The 27500-nt window shown below is 44.5% G+C and overlaps 1 protein-coding gene across 1 annotated transcript in view; it reads right to left on the bottom strand.

The window, feature by feature from the left end:
• SOS2 (SOS Ras/Rho guanine nucleotide exchange factor 2) overlaps positions 1–27500 on the bottom strand; it is a 63422-nt gene that overhangs the window by 18880 nt on the left and 17042 nt on the right. The window contains exons 2-15 of the mRNA XM_056547246.1: positions 26640–26765; positions 24685–24816; positions 23488–23652; positions 20044–20250; positions 15543–15686; positions 14196–14306; positions 12124–12222; positions 10821–10948; positions 9089–9744; positions 8907–8988; positions 2129–2251; positions 1129–1232; positions 824–1046; positions 625–744 (exon numbers count right to left, since the gene is read on the bottom strand). Coding sequence (XP_056403221.1) covers positions 625–744; positions 824–1046; positions 1129–1232; positions 2129–2251; positions 8907–8988; positions 9089–9744; positions 10821–10948; positions 12124–12222; positions 14196–14306; positions 15543–15686; positions 20044–20250; positions 23488–23652; positions 24685–24816; positions 26640–26765 — 2420 coding nt within the window. The remainder of the gene's footprint in view (positions 1–624; positions 745–823; positions 1047–1128; positions 1233–2128; positions 2252–8906; positions 8989–9088; positions 9745–10820; positions 10949–12123; positions 12223–14195; positions 14307–15542; positions 15687–20043; positions 20251–23487; positions 23653–24684; positions 24817–26639; positions 26766–27500) is intronic.

Here is a 27500-nt window from a genome sequence, read left to right as displayed (position 1 = left end):
CCCCCATCCTCCACACTGCTACAGCCCCCCATCCTCCACACTCCTACAATGCCCCCCACCCCTCTGCCATAATAAACTACACATTCCATCCTCAGCGGAAACCAGCACTTCCCCACCTTCATAGCGTCTGCAACTGAAGCTGCAGCTCTCGGCGGCAGCAGGATCTCCTGCTGCTTACCGTAGCAGCCGGGGCAGGGACACGTCCGTGACGTCGGGCGTGCATACGCGCGGACGTTTAAAAGCAACAGCGTCCCTGCCCCGGCTCATTTAACTTGCCAAGGGACCAACCAAAGAGGGGGGGGGGGATTACTGGCGAATCTGGACCGCGGTCCACCAGTTGAGTACCCCTGGCCCTAGGTCTTATTTTCGGGGTAGGGCTTATATTGCAGCCCACTCTGATAATCCAGCAGAGCCGGGGCACCGGCCAGGAGATCAGACACTAGAGAATAAGATGTTATGTACCGGTGTTTCAGGTTACTTTGTCAGATTGTGTGTTTTGCTTAGAAACCCCCATCAGTAGAGGCCATCTTTCCCTCCTGTACGACCTCTAATAACCTTATAGACACTGACTAACATTACCTCAGTACACAGCTATGTATAGCAAGACGCATAAACACTACTTACTTTTCAAACCAAAGAGTGAGGTTTGTGGTATGACGAATCATCTTCAGCAGGTTAGGAGAATTAATTTCTTTGTCTTCCTTCGTCCAGACGCTTCCTACGAGTTCTGACGGCTGCACGGCCCTGAAGACAACAACTAATGGTGAGAGCGCAACTAGCAGACTAGCGTTGCGATTTGCTATCACAGGCCTGCATTACTAACCTGTACAGATCAGACTCTATAAGAGTCAGCTGGCGAGCGATCTCTATAGGATGCAGGGTCATCAGGTCAAAGGTCTCACACTGACCGGAACGACTTATGTGCCACTCGATAGGGGGCGGAGGGCTCTCAAACGTAATATTGTGGCTGATGCCATTCGCCTGGGCTTGTTTCTTGCGTCTGATGATTTTGGCGATGGACTCCACCCATTTCTTCATGGATTTTCCTGGATAACAGAAGGGAATATCGGAATCTGGCAGGGAGGGACGCCATTCAGTCACATCTCCATGGCTTTTATGAAGACTTACCTTTAACACTGGAAATAAAAGTTTCTAATCGCTCAAGAAGCTCTGAGTCTCTTTCAAAATCATAGTAGTGATGTTCAACCCAGTGCCGAAATACATTTAATACCCTGCAAGTGAATGAAAAGTAACATTTACGTAATACCAGGACCCTAGGTTTTAAGCAGAATGTTGCCTCTGCAGACTTGTGTTCTTTCCCTTTGTGCAGTGTTTCCCAACCAGAGTGCCTCCAGCTGTTGCAAAACTCCAACTCCCAGCATGCCCGGACAGCCAAAGGCTGTCCGGGCATGCTGGGAGTGGTAGTTTTGCAACAGCTGGAGGCACCCTGGTTGGGAAACACTGCCTTAGCGCATCCTGCTGTCATATTCCCCAGGTAAGTCACTTAAAGGAGTAGTCCAGTCCTGAAAAACTTATCCCCTATCCTAAGGATAGGGGATAAGTTTCAGATCGCGGGGGGTCCGACCGATGGGGCCCCCCGCGATCTCCTGTACAGAGCCTCGGATGCCTGCGGGAAGGGGGCATGTTGACCACAGCACGAAGCGGCGGCCGACACCCCCCCTTAACACAGCGCTATGGCAGAGCCGGAAATTGCTGAAGGCAGCGCTCGGGCTCTGCCATAATGTTGTATTGAGGGGGTGTGTCAGCAGCCGCTTCATGCGGTGGTCAACACGCCTCCTTTCCGCGGGCTGCTGGGGCCCCGTACAGGAGATCGCGGGGGGTCCACAGCGGTCAGACCCCTCACGAGCTGAAACTTATCCACTATCCTTAGGATAGGGGATACGTTTTTCAGGACAGGACTACTCCTTTAAACACACCTGGATGCAGACATGATTTACAACAAAACACGATTCTTTTGCCCAGACGGCCATTACTCCATGGTCCTGTTCCCCCCCCTAACAGTGCACAAGTCTAGTGCTCCACTTATTCTCTATGGGGTGTCTGAATATTACCGAGCAGGATCTGGATATAAAAGGCCAGGCGCCACATAGCAGAACTAAAAACTCACCTGAGTTGCACTGGCTGAACGTATTCTTTCCTAAATCTCTTAAGGTTGGCGCTGATTGGTTGCTCTCCTTTCTCTATCGCGATTCTATCGGCTTCTGTGGGTTCTGGATCTGGTATCTCGAATCTACAGAAGATCAATAAAGCATTTTATTACACTGTTTTCGGACATGCAAAATAATGAATCTTTCCAAACTATCCAACTAACTGAAAAAGGTTTGCCAGTAAATAAATATATTTTACTAATATAGCCCCTTCACTGAAAGGAAACACTTCTTGAAAATTTGCTAAATTTGATTTAAAAAAAATGTGCTTAAATTGTAGAACTTTATATGATCCAAGGATTAAGATGGTTCCAGGGGTGCCAACATTTACGGCCATGACTGTAGATCATGGGAGAGATCTCTGTACTGTCCCCTGATATATTTATATATAGTTATTAGGTCGCCCCTAAGCCTTCTTTTTTCTAAACTAAATAACCCTAATTCTGATAATCTTTCTGGGTACTGTAGTCCTCCCATTCCCCGTATTACTCTGGTTGCCCATCTTTGAACCCTCTCCAGCTGCACTATATCTTTCTTGTACACTGGTGCCCAGTACTGTACACAGTATTCTGTGTGTGGTCTGACCAGTACTGTACACAGTATTCTATGTGTGGTCTGACCAGTACTGTACACAGTATTCCATGTGTGGTCTGACCAGTACTGTACACAGTATTCCATGTGTGGTCTGACCAGTACTGTACACAGTATTCCATGTGTGGTCTGACCAGTACTGTACACAGTATTCCATGTGTGGTCTGACCAGTACTGTACACAGTATTCCATGTGTGGTCTGACCAGTACTGTACACAGTATTCCATGTGTGGTCTGACCAGTACTGTACACAATATTCCATGTGTGGTCTGACCAGTACTGTACACAATATTCCATGTGTGGTCTGACCAGTACTGTACACAATATTCTATGTGTGGTCTGACCAGTACTGTACACAGTATTCTATGTGTGGTCTGACCAGTACTGTACACAGTATTCTATGTGTGGTCTGACCAGTACTGTACACAATATTCCATGTGTGGTCTGACCAGTACTGTACACAGTATTCCATGTGTGGTCTGACCAGTACTGTACACAGTATTCTATGTGTGGTCTGACCAGTACTGTACACAGTATTCCATGTGTGGTCTGACCAGTACTGTACACAGTATTCCATGTGTGGTCTGACCAGTACTGTACACAGTATTCCATGTGTGGTCTGACCAGTCCTGTACACAGTATTCCATGTGTGGTCTGACCAGTACTGTACACAGTATTCCATGTGTGGTCTGACCAGTACTGTACACAGTATTCTATGTGTGGTCTGACCAGTCCTGTACACAGTATTCTATGTGTGGTCTGACCAGTCCTGTACACAGTATTCTATGTGTGGTCTGACCAGTACTGTACACAGTATTCTATGTGTGGTCTGACCAGTACTGTACACAGTATTCCATGTGTGGTCTGACCAGTACTGTACACAGTATTCTATGTGTGGTCTGACCAGTCCTGTACACAGTATTCCATGTGTGGTCTGACCAGTACTGTACACAGTATTCTATGTGTGGTCTGACCAGTCCTGTACACAGTATTCCATGTGTGGTCTGATTAGTGATTTGTACAGCGGTAGAATTATTTCCTTGTCGTGGGCATCTATGCCCCTATTGATGCCCCCCATGATTTTATTAGCCTTGGCAGCAACTGCCTGAGACTGATCACTACAGCTAAATTTACTGTTTACTGGATGCATTTTTGGAGAATAATAACATCGTCGGTTATGTACACCAGATTTATAGGAACAGAAGGTTGATCCAGGGATTTATTCTGATGCCATATTTGGAGTCATGTTTTTACCTCTGTTATGAGTTTTTTTTGCCTTCCTCTGGATCAACTCTGTAGGGACTCATTAGGGATATAGGTTGAACTTGATGGACTCTGGTCTTTTTTCAACCATATAAACTATGTAACGATGACCATTTTAAAATAAAATGTCCAGGGATGTGGAAATCCTATAGCCCGACGCCCGGGACTAGTAGTTTTGGGTGCCGGGCAGGTGAATTGTTCATAGATTTAGCCCTGTATCGGGCAGGGACAGACAGACTTCCCCCTTATTTTTCTTTAATGTCGGTGTGAGGTGCAGGAGCCGATACAAGTCTCCACCTCACACCAGCGCTCAGAGTATATGGAGGGGGCGGCGGCCTCCAGCTGACTGCAGAGACCCCTTATCTCCCCTCCCGAACGCAGCTCAGAAGACACAGCAGGGGGAGAGAAAGGACGTAGACAGCTCCGTACACAGCTCCATCCCCCGCACACAGCTCTATCCCTCCCCCTCCCCTGCTCTGTCTAGACAGGACCTAATCCACCACGGGGCGGTTGCTTGTTTGCACGGGGTAAACACAGAGCGGGGGAGGGGAGGGGGAGGACGGAAATCTCACCTCACACCGGCCGGGACTACAGCTCTGATGTCCACTCATGGCGGCTCAGGTGAGGAGACCGAGAATACAGGCGGCGGCAGGAAGGGTGGTTGTATATGTAGGGTGTGAGTGTATGTGTGATGTATGTATATATGATGATGGGGGGGGGGGGAGGTGTATGTATGATGTGTGCATATGTATGGTGTATGTCAGTGTTTCCCAACCAGGGTGCCTCCAGCTGTTGCAAAACTACAACTCCCAGCATGCTCTGGGCATGCTGGGAGTTGTAGTTTTGCAACAGCTGGAGGCACCCTGGTTGGGAAACACTGGTGGATATGTATGGTGTGAGTGTATGTGTGTATGATGTCTATGTGTGATGTGTATGTAATGTGTGATGTGTGTATAATGTCTAAGTGTGATGTGTATGTAATGTGTGATGTGTGATGTGGGGGGGGCAGCGGCAGGTGTATGTATGGTGTATATGTATGGTGTGAGTGTATGTGTGTATGTAATGTATGATGTGGGGGGGGGGCAGTGGCGGGTGTGTGTGTGTGTGTGTGTGTATATGTATATGGGGGCAGTGGCGGGGGTGTGTATATGTATGATATGGGGGCAGTGGCTGGTGCATGTATGATGTGTATGCATGAATGTTTTGTATAGGAGCGGACTGTCACATCGGGCATTAGGGCAGTTGTGCCATCTAAATTTTATTTATTTTTAGTGGCACCAGCACTAAATTACACCCCCAGAATCCCGCCCCCTTCATACTCACCCGCCAACCAAGAGCCCCACAGATGCACACAAACACGCCCGAACCAAAACTACAACTCCCAGCATGTTGGACCATAACCTAAACTGTAGAACTATAAAGTGCAACATGCTGGGAGTTGTAGTTTTGGTTCGGGTCAGCTGCAGAGCCATAGGCTGTATCAGGGCATGCTGGGTGTTGTAGTTACTAACTGTAATTCCCACTATTCCTTGACACAGACTATGGCTCTGCAGCTGACACAAACCAAAACTACAACTCCCAGCATGTTACACAATAACCTTAACTGTACTATACAGTGCAACATGCTGCAACACCCACACAACCATAGACTGTATCAGGGCATGCTGGGAGGTGTAGTTATCTAGTAACTAAATGCAACTTCCAGCATTTTCTGACACAAAATGCAGCACACAAACTGGAGAAGCAGAACCCCCCCAGTAACACATAAGTCCCTATTGAGACTGAAAAAAAGTGATTAAAATATTTTAAAAAGTGCGTATACATGTGAATAAGCCCCTTTCCTAATAAAAGTTTCCCATTTTCTTTAAATAAAAATAATGTACAAAAATAAACATAAGTGATATCGCTGCATGTGGAAATGTCCAGACTATTAAAATATAATGTTAATTAAACCGTACGGTGAACGGTGTAAATGTAAATAATAGTCCAGAATTGCTCATTTTTGGTCACTTCATATTAGAAATTTTTTATAAGGTGATCAAAAAGTTACATCTAGACTTTTCTGGGCTTCCCTCAGGTGTAAGGAGCTACAGCTCTCCTGCCGCTAATATCCTGGCATACTGCGATCGCCTATTAAACCATTAGATCATCGCTGTCAGCAGTGTCTAAAGGATCTTATATCCATCCCTGGTGGTCTAGTGGGGGGGGGATCAGACTATTTTGGGGGAAATTATTTTATCTACCAGGACAAGTGGATTTTCTTGAGGGACAAGTAGATTGTGTTCCGCTTTAGTCCCTTGGACAAGTAGTTTTTTTTTAAATTTCCACACCCCTGATGTCTGTTAAATAGTATATTTAGCTTAAGAGTTGGAGATAAGTGTCTGATCACTCCATTCAATGTCTATGGGAGTACTGGTATCTCCGACGCTCCCATAGACAACGCATAGAGCGCATGCCAACACACTACTCCATGAAACAAGGAGACCCGGGCCCAAGTTCTTGAGATAGGGTAAATGTTTTTAAGTGCTGCAATATCCCTTTAAATATATTCTAAAATCTCTGCTCATAAATTCATTCTTGATCATGTTCTTTCCAGTGGTTGAGCTTAATTTTTTGATATTTAGATCTCTAAATCTACCATATAGATAAACATTTAAAATAAGTTTTTTAGGACTTTTATACAAAGCCCTTTGGCTGGTTTAAGAGGCTTTTTCCCTTCCTTCCAGGCACAGCCCCATACATTCATGTCAAAGGAACAGGTACAGTCAGTACCAAACGTACAGAGCTGTGTCTGCAGTAAGTGAAGAGGCCACATAAATATCCATACAGACTAGACTTACCCTGACATCTTATGTACATGCGCCGGCTGGTAACAGCTAAGGCCAGATGTCAGAGACACAGACATGTCAAAAGTTTTGATCGGTCAGGGTCTGGGTATTCAGAACCTCACTGATCTCTAGATATAGCCATAAGAAACACTCCATAAGCCTACTGCTCTCCCTATCTCTTAGTATAAGATGGGCTCCATAGACTTACAATGGAGCCCATGTTATGCAAGAGACAGATAAAGAAGCACTGAGGCTTGCACTTCTCCTGGCTATATCTAGAGATCTGTGGGGAGCTGAACAACTCACCCAGACCCTCGGGTTGGGACGCAGCATGACCCCACTGCCGAAACACCCCCTCCATGTATCTCTATGCATCCCTGATTCTCCCACAGAGCTGAATGGAGAGTACGTCTCTGTCAACCTCTTAGAAAGATCGACGACACAAACATTAAGACAAACAGAGCTGCGGCAGTTCCGGGGCCCATACGAAAGATCGTGGGGGTCCCAGCGGTTGGACACCCTGCGATCAGACACTTATCCCGTATCCTGCGGGGATAAGCTGTCTATGGCTGCAGTACGCCTACTCCAGCAGCACGAGGTGTTTAAAACTTCCCATCAATCTTGTAGCCTGAGACTTGTCTCAAGATGACGCAATCAGTAGACATTTGTACGGAATTCCCATAGACTTGCATGGTAATTCCAGACATACGTCTCTTGATCATCTCGGATCAAGTCTCAGGCTACAAGATTGAAGGGAAGTTTAAAACAAATGACAGGTAAGGCGCCTTTCACATTATACTGTTGCTTCGTTAAAAGACCCGTTACAAAGTTCCGTAAAAAAATCCCATTTAAGTCTATGGGATTTTTTGATTATCCATTATCACCAGTTATAGCTCGTTATGACCAACGCCCGTAATTTGTGACGGCCGTAAAAATTTTAACATTGAATTCTATGGGTGACGGATGAGCCTTTAATGTCATCCATTGGCACCTGGTTTATAATATCAGTTATTACTTCTGAGCAGACTCCTGCAGTGCTGAGGGACTACTACTACTCCCATCATAGAACAGACTTGTTTCCATGATGGGAGTAGTAGTTCCCATGGCTGCGGGAGTCTGCCGGCGCCTGGGGAGGCGACATTAGTGTTTGTACAGGGGCTGAGGGATTGATCGCAACGGGTCTCACTTCTGAGACCCGATGTGATCAGAAGTTATTAAACAGGAGAGTCGGCGGCATGTCAGCTGCACAGCTCCCAAGCGATGTACAGTGTACTTTTACTTTCATTTTTTTAATTCCCCGCAGAGTGCCCTGAATGGCCGGTACCAAGGAGCCATTCAGGGCTCCCAGCAGGGTTTTTAAACTTCCTGTGCATATTTCCATATAATCCTATTCCCCCCGACTTTTGTACAATCATTTTATTCCCCCCCCCCATGTATATATTTAATAAAATTATTCTCCTGCTGCCCGGTCATCTGTTTCACAGTACAACGGGGACATGCCAGTCCATTCACCGCTATGGTACAGCTGTCAAGCCCCCTCCCATAGACTTGCATTGAGGGGGGGGGCGTGATGTCACACGGGGGCAGAGTTGTGACGTCACGATCTTCCGTCCCCGTGGTCGGGAGGAATTAGCAGAGAACCCCCAGCGCTTCCGGAAGCAGTTACAGGTGGGTCCTGCTTGCTATATTGTGGGGGTCCCAAGTGGCGGGACCCCGGCGATCTGACATCTTATCCCCTATCCTTTGGATAGGGGATAAGATGTCTAGGGGCGGAGTACCCGTTTAAAAAGCAGGGAAAAGACGGAAGTGTGAAAGAAGCCTGACACTTTATGCTCAATATTTAAGCAGCACCCAAATAAGCTCTTTTAAGAGTCTGTAGATTGCCAGAATCTTTGTTTTACATCTATGTCTGTGCAGAAGCTTTGGAGCTCTGTATCAGAAAAACAGAGCTTGGACTACAAGAATGTTCACAAGTTAAAGATTGTAGAAAAATTCGGATTCTTCACATTTGTACCCTACACCTAAGTATTAGTGAACTGAATGTATATTCATTTACCTTTCAATGAGCAGACTTAGCAACTCCTGTGGCTTACAAAATGAGCGATACGTGGTCAAAAAAGTGCGTACAAAGTTAGGATCTGGGGGGGAAAAAATGATACATATTGTTAAATTGGATTTGTCATATCTGATTCTCATTATCAATATCCATTGAAGATCATGTCAGGGCAGCGCACATACCTGCATACATGTGATATGTCAACCTCTCAATGAGTTTCACCACCGTCCCTCCCTTAATAATGGGAATTCCTCCCCTACTTTGCACATTGTCTTCAAAAACAATGTTCTCCTCTGAATCCTCCTCTACAAAGCGATAAACGTCCGGACTGGGCAGACGCAGGGGCTGCTCGTTCTCCTCTTGAATAAGTACAGTGTCCAGCATACGGTCCAGCGTGCTGCGGTACTGCAAGGAAATCAGCGCCGCCATCCAGTTGTTTTTCTCCTCTGCCGTCTTGGCAGCAAAGACAACACTGTTTTCATCTTTGGAAAGTAACTCAAAAGCATGCCTGCAGTCACACGTGTCCTCCCGATCCACCACCTGCACCTTCCTCATGATGAACTTCTCCTTCAGGCGATACTCAGCGGTATTGTATCCGGGAATCCGAGACTGCCCGTGATTCGTTTTGCAACTGATCATCAGACCGTCAAAAAGGAAGATGTGTCGTTCGTGTTTGGCGCCCACCCTGGTCAGGGAGCCTTCCATAATAAACTCATTGCAACATTGCCCGATGTCTTTGCCCTCCCAACCATCAATGTTCTTTTGGATCTCATTCATTTTCTTAATAGCCAAGTGTTTGCTGCGCATTTGACCACTGTACAAACGCCAAACTGTTTCCCTGAAAAATGGAAGAAAAAAAAAAAAAACTCATTCATCACAGAAACAGAAAAAAAATATAGATAAATGTTTCTGGGATAGCTCTGCTGACTCTGACTCACTCTACACAGCAAAGCTGTAAAGTGAGCTCCACAAATATAGCAATGCATTATATTGTGTTTGTAGTATTCATTTATTTATTTCATTATAATAGATTACATCAATTTGTCTATTTTAGTCCCCACCACAAGTGTTTTTTTTCCCTCTGGATATGTTTTAAGAGTGATTTCGGTCATCATGATCAACCTGCACTAACCCATTTTGTTATAAATGGTCATTGTTGTTTTAAACAACTTCACCCCTTTTAGATAGCCTAAGTGATTCCTAACATATTTGTAAATAAATATCAAAAAGTTTCAAGGATGTGTCTCAAAAATGAATTTGGGAGATGAAAAAGGGGAGAGACATCCCCGAAACTCGTTGTGTTTGAGACATAATAATCTCTTGGATAACATAGAATAAGTCTCTGCATAAATTTTCCTTGGAGGGTCACAGTTCAGCATCCGGGTTTTTTGTCCTTGATGGTAAATTTACATTGACACCTACCTGCCATATAAAACCTGTTGAGACTGCGGCTTCTTCACTGGAACCTTTGACTACGATCTGATTCTGACTTTTAAGGAGCATAATGGTGTTGTGTCCTCACATAACCCCATAGGGTGAGGGCCCACTAGGCACCTATGCATATTCTCTCACAAAGAACTACACAGTGTCCCCCTTTGGAGGTGCTCCCAACAGTGCCGTAGTGTAATCTTCTCCTCCCTTTAGCTTCTCAGTAGCAGCAACTGTAGAAGTTTAGTGCTTATTGTAACCCTTTCCTTGCTGTGATCCTTCTTTATTACTACTTACATAACACCATGAAAACCTAGCAAACCTGTCACCTCACAAGCTATCTAGCAATGAACTGTGTAACTCATTAGCTCAGCACGGTACCAGCCTGTTCAGTCCAGAGCACTATGTCATGGTATAGCAGAGAGGAGTAGGTGCCATGCTAAAAATTATCTTTTAAATTACTTGCATGCTTTTAGTGTGTCTTACCCTGGGCGGCGGCGTGGTGAGTGCTTATTGTAAATACGTTCCATGCTACATCGCAGGTTCAGCAAAGCGGTGATGGCTTGTTTTAGGCACTCTCTGTCCTCTTGGTCTTCGCTCCGCTCTTGTAACAGCTACATTTTGGAAAAATTATGGCAAAATAACAAAAATCACACTGATTATGCTGAAAACTTAAAGCTGTACAATTAAACGGAAATTCTCCATGAAGCTTTACAGTCATCACTAGTGTTCATCTAATAGCCCCAGCAACTTTCCAATATACCGTATTTTTCGCCGTATAAGACGCACTTTTTCTTCCCCAAAACTGGGGGGGAAAAGTTGGTGCGTCTTATACAGCAAATACACCCCTATCCGGCAGTCCCTGCGGCCATCAACGGCCGGGACCCGCGGCTAATACAGGACATCACCGATCGTGGTGATGCCCTGTATTAACCCTTCAGACGTGGCGATCAAAGCTGACCGCTGCGTCTGAAGGGAAAGTGACACTAACCCGGCTGTTCAGTCGGGCTGTTCGAGACCGCCGCGATTTCACCGTGGCGGTCCCGAACAGCCCGACTGAATAGCCGGGTTAGTGCTTACAGGACACCGGGAGGGACCTTACCTGCCTCCTCGGTGTCTTCTCCGTTCAGGGATCCCCTGTATGGCCGGCGCTCTCCTTCCTCGTCATCATGTCGTCGCGTACGTGCGTCGGCGTGCGTAACGACGTGATGGCGGCGACGGAGAGCGAGGATACCCGACCGGCAGCAGAGACGTTCCGGAGCGACGGGGACGCGGCGACAGCGATGGAGCGACATCCAGGGCAGTGGTGACGGGTCCGGAGCGGCGGGGACACGTGAGTATTACCTCCTATGCAGTGGTCTTCAATCTGCGGACCTCCAGATGTTGCAAAACTACAACTCCCAGCATGCCCGGACAGCCAACGGCTGCCCGGGCATGCTGGGAGTTGTAGTTTTTCAACATCTGGAGGTCCGCAGGTTGAAGACCACTATTGGGTTCAAAATCTTTATTTATTTACATTTTGCACCTAAAAATTGGGTGCGTCTTATACGCCGGTGCGTCCTATAGGACGAAAAATACGGTACTTTGCTTTTCTCTTCCTCCCTATTTTAAAGAACTCTGCTTGTTGTCAGTATTGTTGTCAATTAGGACATCCTAGTTTACATCTAGAAGCTTAACAGTATAAGTCTTGAGCAACTTATTATTTGGCTTTTTAAGCTTCATACAAATATAAAAGTGATAATAGTATTTCAAGTAAAAGTAAAAAAAATAAAAAAATATTCTGTCTTACCTCCAATACCTCAAAATAGTGCAAACAATGGTAAACGGGAACCAGCATTAGACGAGGGAGAACGTATCTCACTGCTTCTTTAAAGCCTTCTGAAATTGTCTGTAGGAAAAATAAACATAAAACAATTTACCTTTCCTTAAAGGGGTACTCCGGTGGAAAACATTTTTTTTTTTTAAATCAACTGGTGCCAGAAAGTTAAACAGATTTGTAAATTACTTCTATTAAAAAAAAAATCTTTACCCTTCCAGTACTTTTTGGCAGCTGTATGCTACAGAGGAAATTCTTTTCTTTTTGAATTTCTTTTTTGTCTTGTCCACAGTGCTCTCTGCTGACACCTGATGCCCGTATCAGGAACTGTCCAGAGCAGGAGAAAATCCCCACTGCAAACCTATGCTGCTCTGAACAGTTCCTGATACGGGCATCAGGTGTCAGCAGAGAGCACTGTGGACAAGACAAAAAAGAAGCTGCTTAAAAGTACTGGAAGGGAAAAGATTTTTTAATATAAGTCATTTACGGATCAGTTTAACTTTCTGGCACCAGTTGATTCAAAAAATATATATTTTTCACCAGAGTACCCCTTTAAGTCTAAACTAAATCATATATATTTGAAAAAAAAAACAAACATATATTTCTTTAAATGTCTGAATCACGTCAAACAAACATCAAAAGATTTGATGGGTCGGAGTCTCAGCACTGAGACCTCCACAGATCTATAGATATAGCTGGGATAAGTGTGCAGTTGGGCACTTCACTCCCTGGTTCACCACCGGATCCGGCGCATTGTAGAAGACAGGATCCATTGTACGACTATGGAGCCTGTGTCCTGGAATGAGTTGGATAGAGCAGTAAGCCAGGAAGTGAAGCGCACGGCTAAAAGCTTCTCCCAGCTATATCAAGAGATCAGTGTGGTGCTTAGACTCTGACTGATCAAAAGGATATACCGTATTTATCGGCGTATAACACGCACTTTTTAGGCTAAAATTTTTAGCCTAAAGTCTATGTGCGTGATATACGCCGATACTCCCCCAGGAAAGGCAGGGGGAGAGAGGCCGTCGCTGCCCGCTTCTCTCCCCCTGCCTTTCCTGGGGTCTAGAGCCCTGCTGCCGGCCCTTCTCTCCCCCTGGCTATCGGCGCCGCTGCCCGTTCTGTCCCCCTGACTATCGGTGCCGGCGCCCCATTGCCGGCGCCGATAGCCAGGGGGAGAGAAGCGGCGCCAACAGCCAGGGGGAGAGAAGGGGCAGCGGCACCCATTGCCGGCGCCGCTGCCCCGTTGCCTCCCCCATCCCCGGCGGCATAATTACCTGTTGCCGGGGTCGGGTCCGCGCTGCTGCAGGCCTCCGGCGTGCGTCCCCTGCGTCGTTGCTATGCACGGCGCGGCGCACTGACGTCATACGCCGTGCAGCGAATAGCAACGACGCAGGGGACGCAGGGGACGCACGCCGGAGGCCTGCAGCAGCGCGCACACACGCAACCTCACTTTACCATCGATATTTGGGTAAAAAACTTTTTTTTACCCAAATATCCTTGGTAAAATGAGGGTGCGTGTTATAGGCCAGTGCGTGGTATACCCCGATAAATACGGTAGATACTTCCGCAATTTTTGTAGCCTCTTTATATTTTTAATGAATCAAAAATTAAAAAAAATGTATTAATATAAAAAACAGTTTTGTGTATACAGCATCTATGCAAAACTATGGGTCTCCATGGTTTCAGACACCATGTTATGGTCTCCCTGTCTAGGCAGTATAAAGTTGGGAACTGGAATTGTGGAGCAGCCTGTCAATCCTGCGTTTCTGTAACCAGAGAGACACAAACCCTCTGTACAAAAAAATAAAAATAAAAAATGTAATCAAGACTATTTGGAAAGTTGCTTAATTTTAGATGTACTTGTGCAATAAGGGCGCGCAATGCTATTGCTAAGGTCATGAGCATGCGACTATGTCTTTGGACCAGATTAGAAATCACCTATAGCAGCAAAAGGGGCAGAAATTTAGATTTTGGGTTCAATATACGAATGGAAAGTGACAGGAGAAACAAAAACCATCTATAAAAACACAAAAGAAAAACGTTACCTGGAAATAAAGAGCAACAGCCGGATTAACCATGAGGTTGTTAAAGTGTTCTTGGAATTGGGTGGCAAGGATGTCCTGGGATAAGGTTTCATAGGGGTCGAAGGCCTGCTCCTGAGGGAGAGAGAGGGAGAAGGTCAGGCATCAGGATTAAATGGTGTCAAATCAAAACAGAGCAATCAATAATAAAGTTAGCAAAATCCTATAATGCACAACTGGCATAAAACGCAATGCATGGGTGCATTTCAAGAGCCTAGTTCAGTGTTTCCCAACCAGGGTGCCTCCAGATGTTGCAAAACTACAACTCCCAGCATGCCCGGACAGCCTTTGGCTGTCCGGGCATGCTGGGAGTTGTAGTTTTGCAACATCTGGAGGCACCCTGGTTGGGAAACACTGACCTAGTTTATAATCTTTACAGAATTCAGTTACTGTAAAACAAAGGTGCTCAGCAGAACCTTTCATAGATCCATCCTTCCAGCATAATAGGATCACTGTAGAAGAAACTGATGTCCCCTGGAGAAGCATGCAGTGCGTCCTTGTTACAATACATTACATGGCACCCAATGGGGTTAAAGGGGTTATCCAGTAAAAAAATGTTGTTTTATTTTTTATTTATTTTTTATATCTCAACTGGCTCCAGAAAGTTAAACAGATTTGTAAATTACTTCTATAAAAAAAATCTTAATCCTTTCAGTACTTCTGAGCTGCTGAAGTTGAGTTGTTCTTTTCTGTCTAAGTGCTTTCTGATGACACCTGTCTCGGGAACTGTCCAGCGTAGAAGCAAATCCCCATAGCAAACCTCTTTTGCAGTTCCTGAGACAAGCAGAGATGTCAGCAGAGAGCACTGTTGTGAGACAGAAAAGAACAACTCAACTTCAGCAGCTGATAATTATTAGAAGGATTAAGATTTTTTTAAATAGAAGTAATTTACAAATCTGTTTAACTTTTTGGAGCCAGTTGATCTATAAAAATATTTCTTTTCCAGGAATACCCCTTTAAGGGGACATCAATGCTATAGATGATGAGTGCGCTGCTCTTTACAGCTCTTCATTGCCTGAAAGAAGGTTCCTGCCACGCCCCCTCCCATAGACTTGCATAGAGGGGGTGTGGCCTAACAGCACCAGGGGGCAAGGCCGATCCCCACAGCACGCGCACAATTGTCCGAACGCAGCCGGAACACTGGCAAGGGGAGTACCCCTTCAACCTATGGCCCTTCAGCTGAACTACAACTCCTCTCATGCTCGGCTGTCAGGACATGAAGCGTTGTAGTTTGCAACAGCTGGAAGGCCACTGGTTAGGGAACACTGCCATAAGTGATAAAACCATGAGGCAGCAGCCATGAGTCCTTACCTCAGCCAAATCTTCAAAGCAGCTTCCAACCAGTGGATGTGGGCTACTTTCATCCGTCATCTCCACCGTGTCCTCAATTAGGCCCAGAAGCTTCACTGTCAACTCATGAATGTCCAGGATGTTACTGAAGATGATGTCTATGTCCTGTAAGGAGACACAATACGACATAATATGAGCTCTATGATACAGTATACAATCTTGTACAATCCTGCAGGCTTCAGAGCTGAAATCTCTAGGCACTGGCTGGATCAATGTCTGCATAGAGCTTGCTTTAGTTATTTGTTATTCTGAGAAATCCGAATACAACTCTGGAGTATAATACAGGATATAACTCAGGATCAGTACAGGATAAGTAATGTAAAGTATGTGCACAGTGACCTCACCAGCAGAATAGTGAGAACTGCTCTGGAGTATAATACAGGATATAACTCAGGATCAGTACAGGATAAGTAATGTAATGTATGTACACAGTGACCTCACCAGCAGAATAGTGAGTACAGCTCTGGAGTATAATACAGGATATAACTCAGGATCAGTACAGGATAAGTAATGTAATGTAATGTATGTACACAGTGACCCCACCAGCAGAATAGTGAGTACAGCCCTGGAGTATAATACAGGATATAACTCAGGATCAGTACAGGATAAGTAATGTAATGTATGTACACAGTGACCTCACCAGCAGAATAGTGAGTACAGCTCTGGAGTATAATACAGGATATAACTCAGGATCAGTACAGGATAAGTAGTATAATGTATGTACACAGTGACCTCACCAGCAGAATAGTGAGTACAGCTCTGGAGTATAATACAGGATAAGTAATGTAACGTATGTACACAGTGACCTCACCAGCAGAATAGTGAGTACAGCTCTGGAGTATAATACAGGATATAACTCAGGATCAGTACAGGATAAGTAATGTAATGTATGTACACAGTGACCTCACCAGCAGAATAGCGAGTGCAGCTCTGGAGTATAATACAGGATATAACTCAGGATCAGCTAGTAATGTATGTACACAGTGACCCCACCAGCAGAATAGTGAGTACAGGATATAACTCAGGATCAGCTAGTAATGTATGTACACAGTAGCCAGTGGTAACAATAAAACCTATATCTATGAATGACAATGCTAAAGACATGCATACGGTTGTCAGGCCTTCTCTGAACCATGGAATTGCTGAGGTCACTCTGTGACATTGAAATCCACTTTAAACAGTTTAAGCAAACACTTCTTGGCTTGTCTTACAGCTCCTTAGAAATAACTTGTAGATAAGAAGAGCTGTAAGGGACTAGAAGAACAAACACTGGGAGGGAGGCGTGATCCGCCCGGCAGAGCTCTGGTTCTGACTATCCTATTCTAAGAGCAGCCGGGTTCTGTTTGTTATACTGGTCATAAAGGTCGTGGAAGACAAGTAGCTATAAATTAGTGGTCTCCAAACTGTGGACCTCCAGATGTTGAAAAACTAAAACTCACAGCATGCCCGGACAGCCGTTGGCTGTCCGGGCATGCTGAGAGTTGTAGTTTTGCAACTGCTTGAGGTCCACGGTTTGGAGACCACTTATATGTGTGTGTGTATATTATATATATATATATATATATATATATATATATATATATATATATATATATATATATATACACACACACACACATGGCTCAGTTCACATGTGCAGCAGAGGTTCTCTTAGGATGGGGGATCCAGCTCAGAAGCCATTAAACATGCTTGAAACGTGACAGACCCCATTAAAGTCAATAGGGTCTGTCAAGCTCCATTCATGTCCAGCATTTAAAGGGGTAATCCGGGATAAAGCGACGTATTCCCTATCCACAGGATAGGGGATAAGTGTCAGATCGAGGGGGGTTTGACCGCTGGGATCAACCACAGCAGCCGACACTCCCCAAGAGAGCTGGAGACTGCATTGAGGGAGAGTGTCGGGCGCTGCTTTGTGCGGTCGTCGACACATCATATTCAGGTCGGGGTGCCGGATGGGAGATCGCGGGGGGTCCCAGTAATCAGACCCCTCGCGATCTTACACTTATCCCCTTATCCCGTGGAAAGGGGATATGTTTTTCTATCCCGGAGATCTCCTTTAATGATCTAGCCGCGGCATTAGTTTAATTTTTTCTGCTCTTATGATTAAAGGGTTATTCCAGCCAAATAAATTTTATTTGGGGCGTCACGTCACGTCTCCAGTCCCGGAAACAAAGAGGTTTCCAAGACTGGAGACACAGCCCTGCATAGAATGCGGGTGCTGCACGGAGATCACAGGGGGTCCCAACAGCAGGTCCCCCCCACGATCAGACATCTTATCCCCTATCCTTTGGGTAAGGGATAAGATGTATTCGGCCGGAATACCCCTTTAAAGAAAACACCATAGGAATATTTACAGTCTTGGACCGAGTTCACACCCACGTCATGATTTCCTTTGTTTTGCTTAAAGCGGTACTCCGGTGGAAAAAACAAACATTTTTTAAATGAACTGGAGCCAGAAAGTTAAACAGATTTGTAAATTACTTCCATTAAAAGAATCTTTACCCTTCCAGTACTTTTTAGCAGCTGTATGCTACAGAGGAAATTCTTTTCTTTTTGAATTTCTTTTTTGTCTTGCCCACAGTGCTCTCTGCTGACACCTGATGCCCGTATCAAGAACTGTCCAGAACAGAAGAAAATCCCCAAAGCAAACCTATGCTGCTCTGGACAGTTCCTGACACAGACAGAGGTGTCAGCAGAGAGCACTGTGGACAAGACAAAAAAGAAATTCAAAAAGAAAATAATTTCCTCTGTAGTATACAGCTGCTAAAGAGTACTGGAAGGTTTAAGATTCTTTAATAGAAGTAATTTACAAATCTGTTTAACTTTCTGGCACCAGTTGATTTATAAAAAAAAAAAAAAAATTTATGTTTTCCACTGGAGTACCCCTTTAAGCAAAACAAAGGAAATTATGACGTGGGTGTGAACTCTGTCCAAGACTGTAAATATTTCTCAAGGTGTTCATGGATGGGGGGGGGGCAGGGGATTTTTCTGGATTTCTTTTATCCCATTGAAGAACGCTCGACCTCTCCACAGCCTGAACGTCAGATAACAGGGAACAAACAATAGGTTGTCCGAGGTTCAGACAAATCTCCCGAAATAGCTTAAAAACCTGTAAACAAAATAGTAAAAAAAAAAAAAAAGGAAATGACTTATTGCCAAAATTCTGCTCTGGCCTGGAATGCACAGTGGTGACATAAGCCTAGTCTGGGACATCCATAAATGATCGGGTTGGAGCAGAAACTTGATGGCGCATTTGTCCAAGTAGAAGAAAATCCCTTTAAATCCAACGTCACGGAAATGTTTTTAGTTAAAACACGGAAACTATTCTTTTTTTTTTTTTTTTTTTTTTTTAACCAAACAGCTGACTCGGTATTTCCGACCTCAGGGATTGCAGCAAACAATTGCAGCGTAACCAAAGCATGAACTCCATGGAGACAGTTCAGTACACAGCGAGCGCTTGTTACATAATAATATCTCCGCTGTCGGCTTATCAGGGAAAGGCCGTCTGGCTCTTACAGCAATGATTAGTAAGAATTAGAAGTGCAATTCCAAGTTTCGGTTATTCACTCCATACCTATTCCCTAGAGACCAGACTACAGGGCTTAGTGGGAAGGTCGAAGAGGCATGGACAGTATGGAGTTGTTAGCTATACAATTCTCTGTAAAACTACAACTCCCAGCATGCCCGGACAGCCTTCGGCTGTCCGGGCATGCTGGGAATTGTAGTTTTACAACAGCTGGAGGCACACTGGTAGGGAAACCCTGCATTAAGCATATGTGCTAGCAACTGAGCACTCCACTGTAGCCATCAAATATTAAAGGGGTTCTCCAGCATAAGGTGATTTTAGTACGTACCTGGCAGACAGTAATGGACATGGCTTAGGAAGGATCTGCGCTTGTCTTGGGGATAAATGGCTATGTTGTGAGATTACCATAACACTGTGGCTAGCTTTTTTGTGAACTGGTATTTCCTGTTTGAGTTTTCTTCTTTTGCCTACAAATCCCATAATTCCATTTTCCTCCCTCCCACACATCAGCCACCCCACCCATTGAAACATAAATGAGCTGCATCCATTCAAAAGACCTGTGGTTTTCAATCAGGGTGCCTAAAGCTGTTGCATTAGTTGCAGATTGATCTATCTCCCACCAAGCGATTGCTCCACCCATTGAAGCAGACAGGCTCTCTGTCATCAGCTGACTAGTGATGTCAGGTCTCGGCCGCATTGCAACCTGGGAAAAATCTGAGACAACAGTCATTTTGTATGCTGGTAAAAAATAAATATTGGGGTGAAAATCACAGAAGAATTGTGAGAAAACCGTCACACACAGGTACAGACACTAAATTATGGACTACACTAACTATACAGCCCCTGTAGCAGAGTCAGATAAAAAAAAATTCTTGGAATACCCCTTTAACCTTCTCATACGTGCAATATCCACATCCTGAGAAAATCAGAACTTACATTGGGTGTACATAGCTTTTTGTTAGCCAGGAAGGCCGCCCGGAACACCTTGATGATCAGGTTCAGCTCCCGCAGATATTGTCTCTCTCCGGCAATTTCCGTCCTCACCAGTTCGTAATAATTGAGCTCCCCCGTGGAAGAAGGTTCCTCATCGCAGAGCGCCACCAACCCGATGTCATCATCCTGATCGAACATGTCCATCAAAACCTGGCGGGAGGACGGAGGTACAGGAATTATAACACAGATTCTGCATCAGTCCACATACAATAAGGACCTGTTCACACATCACAAATGGAGGATTTGGTGCATATTTCTTGCAGATTTTCCCGATTAAAGGGGTGCTCCGGTGGAATTTTTTTTTATTTATTTATTTATTTTTTAAATCACCTGGTGCCAGAAAGTTAAACAGATTAGTAAATGACTTCTATTTAAAATAAATCTTAATCCTTCCAGTACTTATTAGCTGCTGAATACTACAAAGGAAATTATTTTCTTTTTGGAACACAGTGCTCTCTGCTGACATCATGACCACAGTGCTCTCTGCTGACATCTCTGTCCATTTTAGGAACTGGCCAGTGCAGCATATGTTTTCTATGGGGATTTTCTTCTACTCTGGACATTTCTTAAAATGGACAGAGATGTCAGCAGAGCGCACTGTGCTCGTGATGTCAGCAGAGAGCTTTGTGTTCCAAAAAGAAAATAATTTCCTTTGTAGTATTCAGCAGCTAATAGGTACTGGAAGGATTAAGATTTTTTAATAGAAGTCATTTACAAATCTGTTTAACTTTCTGGCACCAGTTGACTTAAAAAAATAAAAATAAAAATCCACCAGAGTACCCCTTTAACTTAAAAATCTTCAGAAAATCTGCAGCAAATCCGCAATATGTGAAATTATGTTATTTATTTATATTAAAAAGTGTACCTCTACGGTTTTATTCACTTTTATTAAACATGACTACAGTGCATCACTGTGCACGAATAGGGCCCTGTGGAGAATGGACGGCAAAGGTCATACGGCGCTAAATTCTAAATAAATACATTTTTTATAATAGTAGTGAATAAAACTGCAGAGGTACAGTTTAAAAGGTAGGCACGAGCTCGTAGACCAGTGTTTTTCAACCAGGATGCCTACTACTGTACCAAGGAGTACTGTAAAACTACATCTCCCAGCATGCCCAGACAACATTCGGATCTCCGGGCGTGCTGGGAGTTGTAGTTTTGCAACAACCGGAGGGACCCTGGTTGGGAAATGCTGACATAGAGGATGTGGCTGACCTGTCTTGTACTGTGTATTATCTGGTGAACCACAGGCTTTATTTACTAAGTGATGCGCAGCTCACAGCCAAGCACCTCACCCTGAATTATTGTCATGTCTGAAACCAGAATACAAGGATCAGCAGGAGGAAAGAGGTCAGTGCTGCAAAGATGAATGCAACTCTTTAGTGCAACTCAGCAAGAAATTAAGCAATTTCATTCATTTCTACAAGATATCCCTGCTACTAGGGCGAGCAACCGAAAGCTAAAATTTTAAAGGCTCATTGAGTTTAATTATGTCTTTAGTTGGCTCCACCTAGTAGTAGTAGCCTCGGGCTGCAGAAATGTATGTTTTGGGATTTTTTTTTGCCTGATGGCCCATTCAATGAAGTCCCAGACACGTTTTAATCCCTTAGGGAAAGTCATCAATAGGAGATCATAATAAGAGATTTGTAGAAAGGAAAATGGGAAAAGGGGAAATGCGGGGCGCTCCCTTGTGTAGTATTTAAATGCCAATAGAATGGATAACAGTTACAAATACCCACCACCAACACACAAGGTGTATACTGACCTTCTGTGGGTATACAATAAGGCAAGTACACCTAGTACCATGGGCTTCGAGGGTGTGCGGGAGAGGCTATAACCAGTCTGCTGCTCTGACCCCTTGTATCCGTAGTCCCGAAGGGTACGGAGAAAGGATATATCGAGAGAACCGTGAGAAAAACGGGTGGTTCCTTAGAGCACTACTGGATGTAGTGTTGAATGAGTTTCAAAGACCGCCAACAGTTACACAGGACTGGTTTTTATTATAAAGAGTCAAAATTATATAGGACAGCGCGTTTCGGTGCATACTCGCACCTTCCTCAGGTCCACGAAAAAAAAATTTTCAGTCTGTAGTCCTGGCGGGGTTTCCTGTGTGTTGGCACCGTGCTGTAAAAAAAAAAAAAAAAATCTGGACCTGAGCAAGGAGCGAGTGTGCACCGAAACACGTTGTCCTGTATCATTTTGACTCTAGAATAATAACCAGTCCTGTGCGTATGTGTTTCCTTACCCCCCCCCCCCCCCTCCTGTGGCCTCCTTCCTGGAGATATCCTGGATCGGTATTACTCTTTCGGTCATACTTGACTTCACAAATTTGATTGTGATTAGATCCATTGTGCTATTTTGTTCTTGAAATGCCATTTGATTTTTATTGATACCGGGAATCTTGTTCCCCTCCCAGGTTGTTTGATTGCATTTCTCTTTAGGTTTATGTAAAACCCTATTAAAAATTTACAGAGAATAAATAAATAAAAAAAGAAAAGTCCCGTGTAACTGTTGGCGGTCTTTGAAACTCATTCAACACTACATCCAGTAGCGCTCTCAGGAACCCCCCATTTTTCGCACAGTTCTCTCGCTAATAGGAGATTTGGCTAACTGAAGGTGCCCTTGAATGTTTACAAAAACAGTGCTGTTCATATAGTAGTGCCCGTGTCTAGTATTGCAGATCGGTCCCATTCAAAATCTGGCACAGCCACTACTAAAAGTGCAGAGTGATACCTGGTAAACCTGGCCCCTTCCATCAGCTGATCGAGAGTCGAACCCTCCACCCATGTGACACTGATGGCCTATACTAAAAGATAAGAAAATGCCTGGAACAACTCCCTTTGTACAGTCAAAAGGAAGAAAGGAGAAAAATGCGGGGCGCTCTCTTGTGTAGTATTTAGTAACCAAGAAGATGGATACAAACTCTAAATACCCGCCACCAACACCCAAGGTGTTGTACTGACCTTCTGTGGGTATACAGTGAGGTAAGTACACCTAATCTCATGGGTTATGAGGGTGTGTAGAAGAAGTTGTGGCCAGTATGCCGCTCTGGTCCCTTAATTGTCCTTAGTCCCAAGGGGTACAGAAAGTAAAATGGCAGGAAAGGCGAAAAAGGAGGGATTCTGAAGAGCGCTACTGGGTAGGAATGTTGAATAGATATCAACGGACGCCAGCGGTAACACAGGACTGATGTTTATTCAAAAGATAGTTAAAATGATAAAGGACGACGCGTTTCGGCACGCCGAAACGCGTCGTCCTTTATCATTTTAACTATCTTTTGAATAAACATCAGTCCTGTGTTACCGCTGGCGTCCGTTGATATTCATTCAACATTCTTACCCAGTAGCGCTTTGTACAGTCAGTATATGGACACTAGGACCTCACCTTATCGGCGCACATCGACACTTTGATGTCTTGCTGAGAGATCTCATAGTGTCTAATGTTAAAGACATAGTTTCCTGCAAGCTTTAAGATGTCAGCAGAGATGTATTCCAGGACCGCCACAATGTAGAGAGATACATGGTAATCCACCTTGTAGCCAAGCACTTCCTGGTATAGAAAAGGGAACACAATCTGTCTTACCAGAACAGTAAATAAACATATTAAAAATATATATATATATATCAGTAGAAAATATATGACCTTGAGTTGTCCTATTCCTGATTCTGTTTCTGGCAAAGCTGGGTGTCAATCGATATACTTACTCTACCACCCTGTATGTTTCATCTTCTTCATCCTACTTACTCCTTTACAAATTATATTTATTTCTGTGAAAGCAGGAAGGTAACGATATTCAGTCACCCAGCTTTCCCAGACCTCCAAAGGGTAACTATTACTGGTATTCCAGAAAATAAGCAGTACAGAAGGACTGTGTGACAAGTCAGGGGCCATAATAACGCTACTCACTCAGCTTTCCTACAATCCAATATCACAAAGAAATACAGTGACCCCCCCCCCCCCCCGACCTATGATGGCCCCGACATGTGATCATTTCAACATACGATGGCCTCTCAGAGGCAGCATCAACATACGATGCTTTTGTATGTCGGGGCCATCGCATAAACGGCTATCCAGCAGCGCAGACTGCTTCAGCGGCCACCGGATAGCCTTTTAAGGTGCCCCATGTGCTGCGGTGATGATCACTCAACTGTCCCCGGTGCTCCGGACGTCCTCTTCAGGATCTCCTGTATGGCGGTCGCTCTACCTTCATCGTCATCACGTCGCCGCGCACGCCGTCCCGTCATCCAATAGGAGCGGCGTGCGCAGCGACGTGATGACGGCAATGAAGAGCGACAATCCCGGGCAGCAGTGACAGTCCGGAGTGGCGGGGACACCCCGGGGACGCAGCGCCAGTGATGGAGGGCGACATCCAGTGCAGCGGTGATGGTCCGGAGCAGCGGGGACAGGTGAGTATAACTTAATATACTTACCATTGCACGGATCCCTCAACATACGATGGTTTCAACTAATGATGGTTCATTTGGAACGAATTACCATTGTATGTTGAGGGACCACTGTAACGGAATATACATAAAGTGAGCAGAGTGAAGAAATTCAGAAAGAATAAGAATAAAAGGTTACCTTCAGTGAGGGGTGTATCTTATCGACAGGAAGCAGCAGGGGATTCCTTCGCTTCCGCTTTTCAATGGCGGACTGAGCATCGGCGATGGCCCACTTGTCGATTGGATGAGGAAAAGTTTTCTGCACTCGTTCCTTAAAAAAAATTAAAAAATTAAAAAAAATAAGATAGGTATTTAGACCATTTAAAAGTAAAGAATGAATGGGTTATATTATTGATAAAATATTCCACATAGTCATAGAGCCCATGGTTGTTCTATATGTTGCACCTCGCATGACCCCGGTATGTACCCATAGGTAAACCCCAAAATGTTGGCATCTTGAATGGGCTGCTTTAGTCCCACTGACATTAGAGGGGAAGTTGCAATGTGTGACCTCACACCCTCGTATATCCATAGTAACGCTCTCGCGTCACCTTTTATCGGTAGTCGGTGCTATACCAGTCTGACCAGATAACTAACACTACATTAAGAGACCACAAACTATTCCTAGAAAAGAAATGAAAATTGTTCTATAGACGGTAATGAAGACAAATGCAAGTCTTGGCTAGAGACCAGCAAAGCTGAGCCAACCAGGACCACAGAGCAAATAGATGATGGGGTGTGTGTACGCCATGCCACAGATGCTGCCATCTTATCCAATTGTGATATACGCAGAAGGTTTTTTGTTCAGAAAGCAATAACACTGATTATCTCCAACTGGTCATCCCTTTCACCCACACTAAACCCAATACACCGGGTTATAGTTCAGGTGAACAGGAGACCGATGCGGGGGTCTCTGACTAATATACATACCTGCAGTCCGGCTCCCGGTCCCTCTGAAGATCCTCTTCTGTCTTTGGTGAATTGCGCGCTGGAGGCGGGCCCGCCGGCTGGATTTGAATATTCATGGTCGCTGGTCACGTGAGTGCTTGTGCCTACTGAGCGCAAACGTGACCAGCGACCATGAAATTTAAATCCAGCTGGCAGGCCCACCTCCAGCGCGCAATTCACCAAAGACTGAAGAGGATCTTCAGAGGGACCGGGCGCCGGACTGCAGTTATGTATATCAGTCAGAGACCCCGCACCGGTCTCCTCTTCACCCGCACTATAACTCGGTGTATTGGGTTTAGTGTGGGTGAACGGAATGACCGTTGTTTGGTTATAAGAACATTCAGACAGCATATTGTGTGATCAATGACAATACTTTATAGAGGTTCTCCAGCTCTACAAAACTAATCGTCAATCCTTATATGGGGTTCTTAGGCATTCAAGTTTTTGGTTTAAAAAAAAATCCTGCCCAGGCCTTCAGCATTACCAAAAAAAATAAATAAACAAACAAAAAAAAACCTTGACTTAGGCTGCATTCACACCTCATTTTCACTCTACGGGTGTCGGATCGGCTGGGGGAGGGGGAAAACTAGGCGCTCCCGTACCTCAGCAAGACCGGCGCTGAAATCCATTTACTTTAATGAGCCGACCGGAGTCAAACAGTGACTCCGGTTGGCTCATTTTTGACCCATATTAGTTTTGTGACCGGACCTAAAACTGTAGTATGTGACAAAGGGAGGGGTAGGATGTGACGGGGGGGGGGGGGGGGGGGGGGGGGGAGAAGAGTGTGACAGGGGGGGGGGGGGAGAAGAGTGTGACGGGGGGGGTGGTGAGATGTGATATGGGGGGAGAATGTGGTAGGGGGAGCAGGAATGTGACATAGGGGGGAAAATGTGATGGGAGAAGATATGAACAAGAGGGGAGAATGTGACGGGGGGGAGGGGAGATAGAAATTAAATGGGGAGATGTGAAATGGGCGGTGGCCATAAAATTGGTTGGATAGATTTAAAATGCAGGAGATTGGACATGAAATGGCGGGATTTCACCATTAATTTATTATATCGCATCGCATATCGAAATCGCAATGTTTCGGCCCAAAATCACAATCGCACATTTTCCCCATATCGTGAAGCCCTAATCCTTACTAACCTCCACATCCTGGACCGTCCTGGGCTGAGCAATGCACAATTTACTGAGAAGCTGCAGGATGAGTTCCTCTATGTAATACAAAGAGTCTTCTTTTGCGGTGAGGGTGGGGTGCACTTGCTGTTGGACCTAGAGGGGACAAAAATACATGATATAAATGACTAGTAGGATCTGGCGTGTGTCGGTGCAGATGAGAATATGACTACCACCACTGAATGTTCTTACAGAGCATTTACCCCACCACATCTCCACAAAAAAAAAAAATAAAAAATTATAATAATAATAATAATAATATATATATTAATAATAATAATAATTATTATTATTATTATTATTGTTATTATTATAAAGAAAGAAAGAAAAACACCAGTAAATAAAAGAATAAATTGTCCTATTTTTCAAGAGTTGATCCTAAAGAGACTATTCAGTTGAGGAAAGTTGGATGACTTAGGCCGGGTTCACACCACGATTTTGCAATACCGTTCCCATATCAGGTTTTTGCTAAAAGAACGTATTCCTCAAAACCTGACTAAACTGTATCAAAACGTTGTCTACAAATTTTGATTCGTAAACGGTTGAAAAATGATGTCCGGTTGAATAAAAAGGTATACGTTTTTAACTTTTCACTCCATTAGGAATAAAGTTTCACTTGTTTGAAATTCCAAGAAAAGAAACTGTGGCAAAATAAAAAAAAACTGTATATATGGTGGAAACCGGATGGAACCGTACGCACATACGGTTCTGTACGGTTCCCATGTTTGAAAAAAAAAAAAAGGTATACGTTTTAAAATGTTTTTTCACTCGGACCAAAAATCGTGGTAGGCTACGGTTTTGGGTACAGGGGAAAAAAACTGACAAAACCGA

The sequence above is a fragment of the Hyla sarda genome, chromosome 11, assembly GCF_029499605.1.
Source record: "Hyla sarda isolate aHylSar1 chromosome 11, aHylSar1.hap1, whole genome shotgun sequence".
NCBI classification, from domain to species: Eukaryota; Metazoa; Chordata; class Amphibia; order Anura; family Hylidae; genus Hyla; species Hyla sarda.
Note: the sequence above shows the minus strand (reverse complement) of the source record. Positions and strands in the feature narration are given on the sequence as shown.